The sequence below is a fragment of the Marmota monax genome, unplaced genomic scaffold (genome assembly GCF_021218885.2).
Source record: "Marmota monax isolate L192 unplaced genomic scaffold, Marmota_monax_Labrador192_F-V1.1 WCK01_AAM20220418_F8-fsc00095, whole genome shotgun sequence".
Lineage (NCBI taxonomy): Eukaryota > Metazoa > Chordata > Mammalia > Rodentia > Sciuridae > Marmota > Marmota monax.
In genome coordinates, this window is record NW_026695244.1 from 517,980 (window position 1) to 531,462 (window position 13,483).

The following is a 13,483-nucleotide window of genomic DNA, read 5'->3' on the forward strand; positions in this document are numbered from 1 at the left end:
CAATCCCAGGCTCAACTGCTGCCTCCTCCATGGAGCCTTTGCTCTTCCTCTTAGCCAGAAGTATTTTCTCCTCTCAACATGCAGTGGAACTTTGACCTCCTTGTCATATGGTGTTGATCACATTCTGTCTTGTATTTTGAATAGCATATATAAATTGTCCTTCAAAAAATTTTCATGTCTGAATCCTGTTGAAGTTCAGGAGCTGTGCCATGTTTATCCTTTTAACCCTCTCTGAAGATAGACTAGAGAGGGCATTATTAATATAATATGTATCCGTGACACAGTCACCTACTTGACCTAAGAGGCATCTTTCTAAGACCTGGTGTGTGGTTTCTTCTTGCAGACAGGAAGACATCTTATCTATTCTCACTGCAGTCAACAATGATGTGAGTCAACAGGTGAACAGCGACGGAACACTGAGACAGATGCCCCAGCCTGCTTTCACACTAAGGAGAAAACTCGTGTTCCCTGTGCCACAGAATGCACTTTTATTATTGTAGAGAGTCTTCACTGGCTCCTAGATTTGAAAGGAAACTTTGATTATGTCCTCCGGCCTCCCTCCCAGCATGGGAATTGGTGATAGGTGATGAGTTGGTCTCCACCTGTCATTCTAGCAATGGAAATACCTTGTTTTATGATAGTCAATTCTACTTTTTTTTTCTTTTGACAAGTCTACATATTAGAAAACTTCATTGATTAAAGACTTGGGTTATAGCCTTGGCTTTGGGTAGGTACCCTGAAGAACAAACAACTGACCTTGGTTTGTGCGTCTGTGAAATGCAAGGTGGGAACAGATGTATTTTTCAGGTTCCTTCAGTTCTAAGAACCACTGGCTTAGACTGAGCTTGGCTTTCCTCTCTAGATGTATACCCCTTGGTTATAATTCTTTGTCCCCTCTGCATGGCCCTGGACATGGGATGATGGCATCATGATGCACACTCCATCTGCTGTCCCCCTTCCTAAACTTCTCTTCCTGCACATGTAGTGAGGGGAATCTGGTCTGTGCCACAGCCAATCTCCTGCTTTAGGGTAGGGAAGGTACTCATGTTTTTCTTGGGCTGGGCAGAGGTGTGGTTCTAGGAAGAAGACAGCTCACTGAGAAGACAGACATATTCAGCTGCTCCAGAAACAGAAACTTCATAGCCTGATGTCACACTCTCTCTTGTTCAAAACTTTTCAGGTGCTGGTGGCAGAACACCCAGCTCAAACTGACTAAAACAAAGCAGGGAATTTATTGCCACCCTTTTTTCCTTGGAAATCGATGAGTCAGTAGCACTTACTTCAGGCAACACTTGAATCAGGACTCAATCTACAAGGCAGCACCTGTCTCTTCACTGGATCTTCTCAGGTTGCCAACTGCACTGTGTGGACTGCAGTCAACAGCCCTACCTTGTCACTAGTACACAGTGACTCCTCTGGTCCAAATGTGGAGGAAAGAGGCCACCTCAAAGATGGGTGCTGTTCATAGGGATCGTTGGACTTTCCCTGACCAGAGAGATGTCTGGCAGTGTTTGTATAGAAGCCATGATAATTTTTACATGAAGGTTTTGAACATGTCCTTGAACATTTTTTCTCAATTCCAAGAGGATTTTTTTTTTCTTTTTAATGTCTAGAAACATATTTTGAATCCTTGAAGTTTTGACCTAAGAAGAAGATGGAAAATCTTGTGATCAAAGCCTCATTTATAGATGAAGATGCTGAGGCAACTAGCTCACTGTCCTTCAGCAGGTTATTGCTTACAGGATTCCATTTCCCACTCTAGTGGACTGGAATATCATGGGGCATGACAAGGCATTAGGTTTCTTTGAATATGTAGATGCTCATAAAAGATACCAAGGAATGAAGAAAAATGACTCTCATAGGTGCTTGACTTTAGAATTTATATGAAAATCAGATTCATAGTGAATTTGCTGTAAGAAGTATTCCCACACACCCTGTTTTAATGTAACTGACCATTGCAGGGACTTGAATGTGGCTTGATTAAGGAAATAAGTCCAATATATGTCAGAATGTTCTTTCAAAACCTTCATTCAAACAGAGCAAAGCTAAAAGCTGGTCATCATAGTATTTATCCAGTTGGATACGCATAGCCTTTGGCTATTTAACAGTTTTCTGCAATGAAGGTTGGTGTAGTATAAAGAAAAGACCAGAGGATCTGTAGATTGAGGCCTCAGATTTCCATTTCACCCTGCAAAACTCCCATGCTCTGAAATAGTCACTGATTCAAGCTTTTTTTTTTTTTTTTTTTGAACCTTCTCTGGAGTAGAAAAATACTAGCTATTGGGAAGATAAAGGAGAATGTATATCTATATACACACTTAAATCTAATTGTGACATGTACATGCAAGACCTTTAGGTAGTGGAGTCCTCTGGTAGTGTTCTAAGTGGAGATATAGGACTTGAGTTCTTTTGATCCTTATTCCAGTTGACTTCATTAGCAGCAACACTAGCAATAGGCCCTGACATCCTCTGAGGAGCCAGGTCTCCCTTCATTGGATCATGATGTCCCCAGCAGCAGAAGGCCAACTTGGTGGAGTCCAGTTTTTTTTAATGTTAATAAAATCTTCAGCAGCAATTGAGGGCTGATGTTTAAGTCTAGGGCCTGAGGTTTATTTCACATTTTGATATGTTGGAACCTAGTGCATATACATGTTTAAATTCTAATCAGCAAAGTTTCCATGAATTTTGTAGAGGCTTCCACCAAGCACTTTAGGAGTTCCTGGATTGAGTCATGAATATATACAGACCACAGGGATGCAATCATCCTTGACTCATTTCTCCTGATCAGGGCCTGTGCACACATGTTAGAGAGCAACCTCAAATATGGTGAAAACATATTTGTCTGTGTTTAAGAGTGTGTACACATCTGTGTGAATTTAAAGTCCAGGAATAACAGGTTTTTTTAGTGACAGCTATTTGAGAGTGGCTACAGTCAGTGTTGGCTCAGATATTTATGAAAGAAATGGGAAAATTGAGTGAAGGTCTTACATATTTTGTACAGTTGTGCTCAACCTACAAGAGTTTTAATAATTATTATTATTTTTTCCCTTTCTGTTCTCTCATTCTTTCACAAAAGTTTGGGTACTGTCACACAAAATGAAAAGACATGAAAACTGTCAACAAGATATTATGCAATGTTATAGTTATTTAATACTAATTCTACTGATTTAATACTAATTAAATTCTAATTTAATTCTAATTAAATTATACTATTTAATACTAATTCTACTAATAACTGATTATTATTATTATTATTATTATTAGAGTTACTGGTAGCACATCCTACTGGCCTCACTTCAGGGGGCCAACAGGGGTGGGTGGGTTTGATATCCTGCAGATTACACTTAACAAACACTGTATTTCACTAGTGCTTAGGCAATGTTACACAATTGAACAAATGGTGTATTATGAGTACTGACCAATTAATACAGGCAGTAACAGGTGTAACACAATGGTTCATGTTGCTGATTTGCATCCCTTTTTTCATGATTAAGTCTCAATGGAGGTAAACCATCTTCAAAGTTTACCTCATTTCATGGGCAATTTTTGTGCCATACATTCACTCAGTTAACGTTCTAAGCCATCTAGGCAAATTGTTCTTAACCTAGAATTCTTAGGCCCTTGGAATGTTTGTAAATTTATTCTTAGGGTCTCTGAGCTCTCCTTTTTCTCTTTCAGATGCTTCTCCTTTTTCTCTTTCAGATGCTTTAATTATTTTTCCAATAATCTTTAAAAATTAATAGATAGGTATCTTGGCTTTTCTGACTGTTTCAGATTTGAGTACTGACATATAATTTTTGTGCGGACATTCTGGTATCCACAGAAAATAATAAAATTTACTTTGAACTGTTAATGTAGATAGATGGGCATCAAATTATTGTCAGAAGCCAGTGGTTAATCCATTTGGCACCTGCTCCAATCCATCCTCTCTTTCCATGATCAACTTCTACTTTATAGTTCTTCATCTCTGCTTAAGTCTTCCAGCAAGGGAACTCATACCACAAGTGGGGTCATGGAGCTGGGAGTTTGGAAGGACCCCAGTGACCTCATGATTCAGGTCTCAGAGTGTTAAACAGTTTGCCAAAGTATCATAACCATTAGTGGAGGATTTGCTCTGTTGTATATCTCTGGATTTGCAATCTTATGCCTCTAAGTCAATTGGTTTCACTTTTGGTAGCTTTAATTGTTCCCTTTCTTCTGTTGAACAGGAACCAATTTAAAAAACACTTGTTCTCATTCTAAACTTGAACTGTACAAAATAAGTGTAACTGTCCTCTGGTGAAGTATATGTATGTGAAAAATCATTGATCTTTTTCTGTTAGGGTGTGTGTCTTATAGAAAGTCTAGAGATTGCCCTTAAGGATGTGGTACGAATATACTATACAGTAATAGCTTTGAATAGGAACTAAAATTTTAAATTTAGGGTTTTTTTAAAAAATGGAACTCTACAAAAAAATTTAAAAATGGAACCCTCTTAAAAATGCTAGAGGAAGGCTGGGATTCTGGCTCAGTGGTAGAGTGCTCGCCTATCAGGTGTAAGACCCTGGGTTCAATTCTCAGCACCATATAAAAATAAAATAAAGATATTGTGTCCAACTACAACTAAAAAATAAATATTTTTAAAAAACGCTAGAAGAGGTCTCTGCTTCCTGATAATCATGTGAACTGCTTCCCTCTGCCATACTCTTCTGCCATGATGTTCTGCTTCATCTTGATACCCAAGGAATGAAACTGGCCTTCTATGGACTAAAACCTCTGAAACTGTGAGCCCTCAAATAAATTTTTCCCCCTCTACACATGTTCTGGTTGGATCCTTTAGTCACAGCAGTGAAAAAGCTGACTAAAACAGAAATTGTTGCTGAGAAGTGGGATCATTGTTGTGACGAACCTGACCATGTAGTTCAGAATCTTTCTGAGCTTTTTGGAATTGGTGGGAGGATTTTGAGATGTTTAGCAATGCAAACTGGAAATGCTTTAGGTTGTTGTAAGTGGAGCTTAATGGCTGATTTTGGTGGGAGCTCAGAAGAGCAGAATGCTAATAGGACTGTGGACAGTTAAGACAGAGCTCAAGATTGTTTAGAGGAAAAAGAGGACACTATGGTAATTGGACTAGAGGCCATTCCTATTATATTCTGACTGAGAAGTTATCTGCATTTTGCCCATACCCTGAGACTTTCTGTTAGGCTGATTTTAAAAGTGATGGACTTCTTAATCTAGTAGAAGAAATTTCTAGGCAGCATAGCATTCAGAAAGTGGCATGGATATGCTGGCAGCCTTTAGCCAAACTTATTGTTATAGCCAGGAGCAGAAAGCAGAGCAGAAAGATTTAGAAAATGCAGACTTAAAGGTGGAAGTAAACTAGGGCTAAGGAAGTTGCAGTTATTAAAGATATTACTTCCACTAAAGAAATGCCAAAGACTTTGCCCAGAGACAATGAGAAAGATGGCTTGAGGACATCTCAGGAATTTGCAAGACCAGACCCTCCTCAGACTCAAGGAAAGAAAAGTAAAAATTCTCTTGAGATGAAATCAGTGGGGAATCCTTCTTGTACAAAGGGGCCTAGAAAGTTTTTTCAACATGCTCAACCACTCAGACACTCAGAGGCTGCTGCAGCAAGTGTCCCCGGAGGCTAAGCTACTGCTTGAGATGGCAGTAGACCTTGGTGTTAATCACATAGTGCTGGTTCTGCAGGAATGCAGGAGGCTGGAGTGAGGGGGTATGGAGGCTTCAATCAAGATTTCAAAGGAAGTTCTGGGAGGCGAGGCAAGGTGCTGCAGGGTTGGAGTCCCTGTGGGCTGCACCTGAAAGGACAAAGAGGGGAGATGTGTGGAGGAAGCTGAAGCTGCAGTGAAGACCCCCAAGATGAAGAAATGACAGTAACGTGGGACATTGTCCTAGGAAAGCTGCAGGAATTAAGCAGAGACAAGCCAACAGAAAGGCCACTTGGTCTGCACCCAACAAGGCCACAGGGACAGAGCTACATAAGCCCTTTGGAGAAGACATTATACCATATGATCCAGATGTTGGACAAAGAACTACAGGGCTTGTTTGCGCACCTGGTTGGTCTTGCTTTGGTCCCATCCCTTCTTTCTATGCCCCTATTTTTGTGAGTGGAAATGTTTACTCTGTACCTGTATATAGTGTATACTTGTAAATTGCTTTGGATACTTGTAAATTGCTTTTAATTTTACATGATCTCACAATGCAAGATTGTTTTGAGCCTCAGAGAAAACTTTGGACTTGAGCTTTGAGAAGTCTCAGAACTATCGAGAATATGGGGACTCTTGGGAATGGACTAAATGTATTTTGCATTGTCAGATGAGTGTGAACTTTTGGGGGTCAGGGACAGAATATAATGGTTTGGATGTGAAGTGTCTCCCAAAAGCTCACATGTGAGACAATGCAAGAGGGTTCAGAATGGAAATGATTGGGTTGTGAGAGCCTTAACCCAGTCAGTGAATTAATCACCTGATGGGGTTAATCCAGTGGTAACTGATGCAGGTGGAGTATTGAGGGCGTGGCTTTGGGATATATATTTATATCTGTCAAGTGGAGATCTCTGATTCCTGATTATCATGTGAGTTGCTTCTCTCTGCCACATCATTCCTCCATGATGTTCTGCCTCACCTTGAGCCATGAGGAATGGAGCCAGCCTTCCATAGACTATGACCTCTGAAACTGTGAACCCTCAAATATGCTTTTCCTCCTGACACATGTTTTGGTCAGGTCCTTTAGTGACAGCAGCAAAAAAGATGACTAAAACACCCTTATACCTAAACCTAACTTTATGTAAAAGCGTATGTAATATATTTTGACATATATTCAATTATTAATGATATATTCATATATATTATTATATATTCATATATATAATTTATCCATGCATCCCAAGTTAGGGTTTGGGCTGTGGCTCAGAGGTAGAGTGCTCGCCTTCCATGTGTGAGGCACTGGGTTCGATCCTCAGCACCACATACAAATAAAGATATTGTGCCTACCTATAACTAAAAAATAAACATAAAAAAATTTGTACTCATTTAAAAAATGCTAGAAGAAATCTTTGTTTAAACAATGACTCATTTGGCAATGCAAACAATCATTTCCTACCATAACTTTTGCAGATTAGTTTTAAAAGTTTTTCTATTAAAAAATTTAAAGTATATTGATTTTTACTTCTTACATTTAATTTTGGGTAGATAATATCTTTACGTTGTATCATGATAAGAAAATGAGAATAGGTGTTCAAAAAAGTCTTGAATTTTTCTGTCTACCATGTGCCCAGTCCTTTCCATGTCCTCAACCCATAGATCACTCCAGACAAGTATGTATGTATTTGTTGTGCAAATTCAACAAATACAAACATATATTTGTTTAAAATAGGTATTATTGAGAGAGAAAACATATACTGTGAAATTCATATCTCTCATTTGATCTCATTTTTTTTAAAGGTGAAAGAAGAATCCTTTTATAGAAGTTGTTATAGTCAACAGCTGTAGAAAATATTTCCCCCATTTTGGACTCTTTCGTGAGCACTGTGTTTCTCAAATTTCAGGCATTCACATTCACCTTTCCCCAAAATGTGTCATAGGTTTATAACACCTGTTAGGTTACCTATCAAATAGTGTGCTTTAAATTGATTTTTTTTTTTGAGGGGATGCTGGGGATTAAAGCTCATACATGCTAAGCAAGTGCTCTATTTATTATTTTTTTTTTTTAATTTTGAGACAAGGTCTCACTAAGGTGCTTAGACTGGTTTCAAACTTGGCGATCCTCCTGTCTCAGCCTCCTGAGTCGCTGGGATTATAGGAGTGCAATACCGCACCAGGCTTCCCTCCTCCTTTCTTTCCTGTGGTGGTAGTGTCAAAATCAGGACTTTGAGCTTAGTAAGATAGTACTCTACCACTGGGTTACATTCCCATGCATATATAGTGAGTTTCAGAAACATAGTTAGGCAGCCACTGTCACCACCTCAGGGTGAGGTCACAGAAAGCTGCCATGAGATGATGGATGTGAAAGGTCATTTACTACCTTGCACTCATTCATTCAGTCGAAATTTACTGGGCACTCACTGCGTGCCCCATCCTGTGTTAAGCGCTGGGGCCAGGGCGGGACCAAGACTCAGGGCTGTTCTTAAAAGGCTCCCCAAGCCCAGCGCAGTGGCACACACCTGTAATCCCAGTGGCTTGGGAGGCTGAGACAGGAGGATCGGGAGTTCAAAGCCAGCCTCAGCAACAGCAAGGCACTAAGCAATTCAGTGAGACCCTCTCTCTAAATAAAATTCAAAATAGGGCTGGGGGTGTGGCTCAGTGGTCGTGAGCTTGAGATCAATCCCCGGTAACAACAACAAAAGGCTCCCTAAGGTGGTCCTTTACCCTCGGTGTCATCCGCAAAAAGTTCTGTGGGTGGGAGACGACCAAGAGAATTGCTTCTTAGGCTGCAGAAGGGTCATAGGGGAGTCCAGCAAAGTTGTCCTGGTGGCTCTGACTATGTGAGGTCAGCGTCCCTGCAGGTTGTATCTGAGGTCGGGACTGGACGCCCCCGGGGATCCCTTCCCGACTCCTCCCAGTTCATTCCTTCTCAGATCTCCTTCTGAAGTGGAAGCCACTGTTCCCATTTTGCAGCTAACAGTTTAAAGAAGAGAGATGAGTCACACCTGAGCCCCAGTCCAGGAACTGTCCTACCTCCAGCTGCGGCAGAGGCCGCCAGATCGCTCAGGGAGTTTGGTGTCTCTTTGTGCCAGGCCCAGGATGTCATGAGCGGTCGGGCCTCTGGTACATTACTGGGCCCTCTACAATGTCCCTCCATCCCCGGGGACCTTCGTCGCCCCTCAGCTTGCCAGGCCTGAGGGAGCTGTGGAAACTCTAATCCTCGCCCCCGCTCCGTGACACAAACACCCTCTCATTTTAAGTAATTCTTTAGGATATATGGAAAATACTGGTACAATTTCAGAATGGAATAACTTTATGAGCTTTGTAGATTGCAACTAGATTTATTTATAAATACGGAGAAATGTCCCTTCTTATCTTTTGAGTGATGTCCTTGACTTGATCTACTAACCTTTTTATGATTATGTATAATGTATGATCATTGTGGAATAATTGGGAAATGTAAGTCCACACAAACAGGAATATATTCATTTATAATTCCATTTTTGTACAGGATATATTTTCCCATTATTTCAACTTCTGCATTTGTCCTTGATCTTACCCATCTCTTTGAAATACATTATTGTCTACACCACCAATCGTGCATCTAGAAAAATGTGTTATCAATAATAAATGTATTCCACCTGAGTCTCAGTTGCAAGCTTGCCTCTCTGACAGGCACCTCCAAGCACTTCACATCACTTCCCCTTGGACCCCCCCCCCCCTCCAAATGCCTTCATTGCAAGGAGGACTCAGGTTGGTTGGTTGACCCTGCCTACCACCTGTCCATGTCAGCACCACCCCTCAGTCTCTCTTTACCCTGCCTAGTGTTGATACTGCTGGTTATCAGTCACGAGTTCTGCTCCCCCACATGTTGAAGTTTGAATATTAGAGAAGCACTCGGAGGCAAGCATATAAAGCAGGGTTTATTTAAAAAGAGGTAACATAGACTTCTCCTGGGAGGGAGAAGGAGGCCATAGCTGGTATCCTGGTATCCCAAGAAGTCAGGTGTTCTGCCCTTTTTGTAAGTTCTAGGCTTACTTTGTTCTCCTGCTGTCTTTGGGATGCCCAAAAGGTGGGAAACAGGTGGGCTGAAGGGGGTAGGGCAGGATGGAGCAGCCCAGGACACATTAATTAATAAACTTTATGGCTCCCTGTAGGGAGGGGCAATTCCTGGGACAGGTTACCTTAGCAACAGGTTGGAGCAGGGGCAGGTTCTTGATAAGGGTGGAGGAAGGGCTCTGAAGGAATTAACATTTTCAATCCAGGGGACAATCTCCAACTTCCCAGACTCTCTCAAAATTGGCCTCCTTGATTCGACCTGACTTGATTTACCTATCTATACTGACAGCCTGTCTAATTCTGCCTTCATTGTGCCCCGTCATAACTAAACTCACCCCTGAACCCACTGTCCATACCCTTGCCTTCCTCTTAGTTCTACACAGATGGCACAATCCCAACTCTAGTTAATCCTTCATTGGCTCACACCTGATTTGTACCAAAATTTCTGGATGTGGCTGTGTGAAACCAGGAGACATTGCAGACTGGTCTCATTTAAAACCAATGACCACAAACCTCAAATAGGCTTTCAGTGAGGTCAGCAATCTTGTGGCATTTCCCTAGGCACCTTGTGTCTCCTCAGACCTCTGTCATTGTCTACTCTCTTTCTTTCCATTCTATTTTTCCCACCTTCCCCCACCATGCCCAGCAATATGCCTCCACGTTGAACCTGGTTGGTTGCTTCCAACCAGGTGAGCTGCCTGTGCTAAGATTAGGTGACGGCCCCTCTCTTGTGCATAACTGTCTCCTCTACTTATTTGTGAATGTCACTCCTGTGGCCCCCTCCTCTGCTGCTTTGTCAGTATACCCCTCCCTCCCAGGGCACTCCCCTTGGCATCCAAAACTTCTTTCTTCAAAACAAAGCAAAACCCCAAATTTCATGTGTGTGATTTGTTTCTAGCTGTAGAGCACTTGTACCTCAGCCTGGCCTGGTGGGAGTGCTCTGGAGTAAAGGGTTGCCTCCACTCAATGGGAGGCAAGGAAGAGGCCTTCCCACTACCCTGTACCTCAGTGCCTGGCTGAGAGTTGTCCCAGCTGAGGGACTTAAACTTCCAGGCACGCTCTGTGATCTGGGGCAATGCTTTGTATTTAAAAGGCCAGGATAGAATCGGTCATTTTTATGCATGGAGATTGCCTGCCCCCCTGGCCCACAACCAGCCCCTTCCTCTTCCTACCCCAGCTCCTTCTGGATTACCTGAAGCCCTAACGTGTGCATAAGAACATAAATAATGTCATACTTACATCTATGAGTCCTCAAGCCTGGAATTCTGTGGAAAAATTCTCTATGATCCCAACCTGATATCTCTTTTAAGATATTTCCTGAAAGGTCCCACTTTAGCCTACTATGGTGCTTTCATTTTCTAATTTATTTACATAGAAATACTTTCTCTTCTTGTCTAGTTTAAAACATGAAAAATTGGGGCTGGGGATGTGGCTCAAGCGGTGGCGAGCTCGCCTGGCGTGCGTGCGGCGAGGGTTCGATCCTCAGCACCACATACAAACAAAGATGTTGTGCCCACCGAGAACTAAAAAATAAATATTAAAAAAAATTCTCTCTCTCTTAAAAAATAAAAATAAAATAAAACATGAAAAACAATTTAAAAAAATTGAAAGGATGAGCCACAAACTGGAAATGGTATTTATTACATTATAAAGCTGACAAAGGAGATCGGCATATAGAAAGGGGAGATATACATAGGTCTACCAATCCATGAAAAATTAAACAATCAAGTTAGGTGGACGAAACATGATTAAAATGAGCAAAAAACGATGAACCATTATTAAAAGAGAAGGATGCTAAGTGCCATGGCACGTGCTGTGATCCCAGGAACCTGAGACAAGAGGATCCCAAATCTGAAGCCAGCTTCATCACCTCAGCAACTTAGTGAGGCCCTATCTCAAAAATAATAACAAACAAACAAAAAATTAGAGAGAGCTGAATATGTAACTCAGGGTTTGTGAAACACCTCCAAGTTCAATCCCCAGTACTGAAAGAAAACAAACAAACAAAACCCAAGGTAGGGGGAGGGATACAAATGAACAATGAACACATGAAAACATAATCAATCTCCTTAGTAAGAGAGAATTGCAAAAATCAAGCCACAGTGAGATACTATTTTATTCTCATCATTTTGATATTCAAAATCTGTCATCACCAAGCATAGGTGAGGATATGGTGTGAAGGGAATTCTATTATGCTGCTTAAAGAAATGTAACTTGAGCTATTGCTTTTGAGAACATTTTGCACTATCTATAGTAATCGTTGGATGTTTGCACACGGATTGTTCTAGCAATCCAAATTTCAGTTTTAGATCTATGTCCCAAAAGAAACTCTTGTACACATATCAGGAGACATGGAGGAGAATTCTCAAACCAGCATTGTTTGAAGAAAGAAAAAAAAAGCAATATTAGCTAAATTGTGGTATAGTCATATAAAGGAATACTACCAAGTAGTGAAATATAATAAATTACAATTATTTGATTGGACCATATAAAATTGCCATTCTTCTAGCTCTTCTACATATTCTAAATACCAGCTATTTCATATGGTTCAGAAACATAATTCTAAGCAAATAAAAAATATCATCAATTTTTTGATATGATCTATGAAATGTTAAAAAACACACATAAGTGTCCTACATGTAGCTTATGAATTCATTAGGCATATTATACAAATATAAAGCAGCATAGTGAACAAAAAGTTCAGAATAGTTGTCCTGGGATGGGTTTGGGGTCTGGGGAAACAGAGGAAGATGCTCTTCAGAGGAATTACAGGGATGTCAAATGCATTGGTCATGTTTTATTTCTTCAACTGAGTGGGGATGTGTGGGGATTCTCCTTAAATCTTCACATGTTGCAGTTGATGAATGGGATCCGGTCACCAGATCAGGTAACTTCTTGCCTTGCTGTGTTTTTGAGTTCTTGGCCAGGTAGGTAGGGTATACAGGGTGGTTTTTCTCTCTTGTTTGAGGCAGACTACATTTCTTCACTTCAGTGCTCCACCATGCTTTTGGTGGTGATTATTTCTGTGATAATAGGATTAGCATTGCCAGGGCAGTGATAAGGCTTATGGACTCACTTTTTATTGCCCTGATCATCCTTGTTATAAAAATCATCCTGTCATCTACTCTGGAACATGAAGCAAACCTGCAGACAGGGCACTCCCTGCAATGCCTAAACCTGTTTCTAATAAATCAGTCAGTCAAGATTTTGAAGTGCAGATTTTGCCTTTTCATCTGTGATTCCCTCTTTTAGGCCACTGCTATTGACATTGCCTGGCTTCCCGGGAGAAAAAAGAAGACTTCAAGATGATTCTCATACTAGGACTGTGGGATATCACTCATGCCCTCCTGTGTCCCCAGTCTGGTCACACTGTGAGGAAACAGTGAGGCAGGTTTGACTTGGGACTTCTTCCAAATTGGCTTGGGGCTGCTGCCAAATTAGCAACTCCAGTCTTTGAGTCCTGCCACCTGTTGGGGTTGAAAATAATGACCCATGAGGGTGCCAGAGAGGTGTTACTGTTCTCATTGTATAGACAAGAAAAATCAAGGCTTAGAGAAGCTTAGCAATAAATAAGGTCACACTGCTGGAAACTTAGAGGAACAAGATTTAAATTCTTATTTGGCTGACCTCTAAGCCCTGGAGCCTGTTTTTACCATGTTTCTCTTATCAAAATGTTTCCTGAAGGACAGAGAGCAGATCTGTGTAAAGTAATTCACACCCCAGCCCTAGTCCTGGAAATGGGAGCCAACACCTTCTCCATTTGAGTTACAACCCTGAAA

The 13,483-nt window shown here is 41.1% G+C and overlaps 1 protein-coding gene across 3 annotated transcripts in view; it reads left to right on the forward strand.

The window, feature by feature from the left end:
* Casp10 (caspase 10) overlaps positions 1-9,290 on the forward strand; it is a 43,023-nt gene extending 33,733 nt beyond the window's left edge. For 2 of the 3 annotated variants that reach the window (XM_046463101.2, XM_046463102.2), the window contains one exon: positions 344-9,290. In XM_046463101.2, the coding sequence (XP_046319057.1) occupies positions 344-500 (157 nt within the window). In that variant the 3' untranslated portion in view covers positions 501-9,290. The remainder of the gene's footprint in view (positions 1-343) is intronic. The other variant, XR_006855860.2, reaches the window with a different exon arrangement.
* The last annotated feature ends 4,193 nt before the right edge of the window (positions 9,291-13,483 follow it).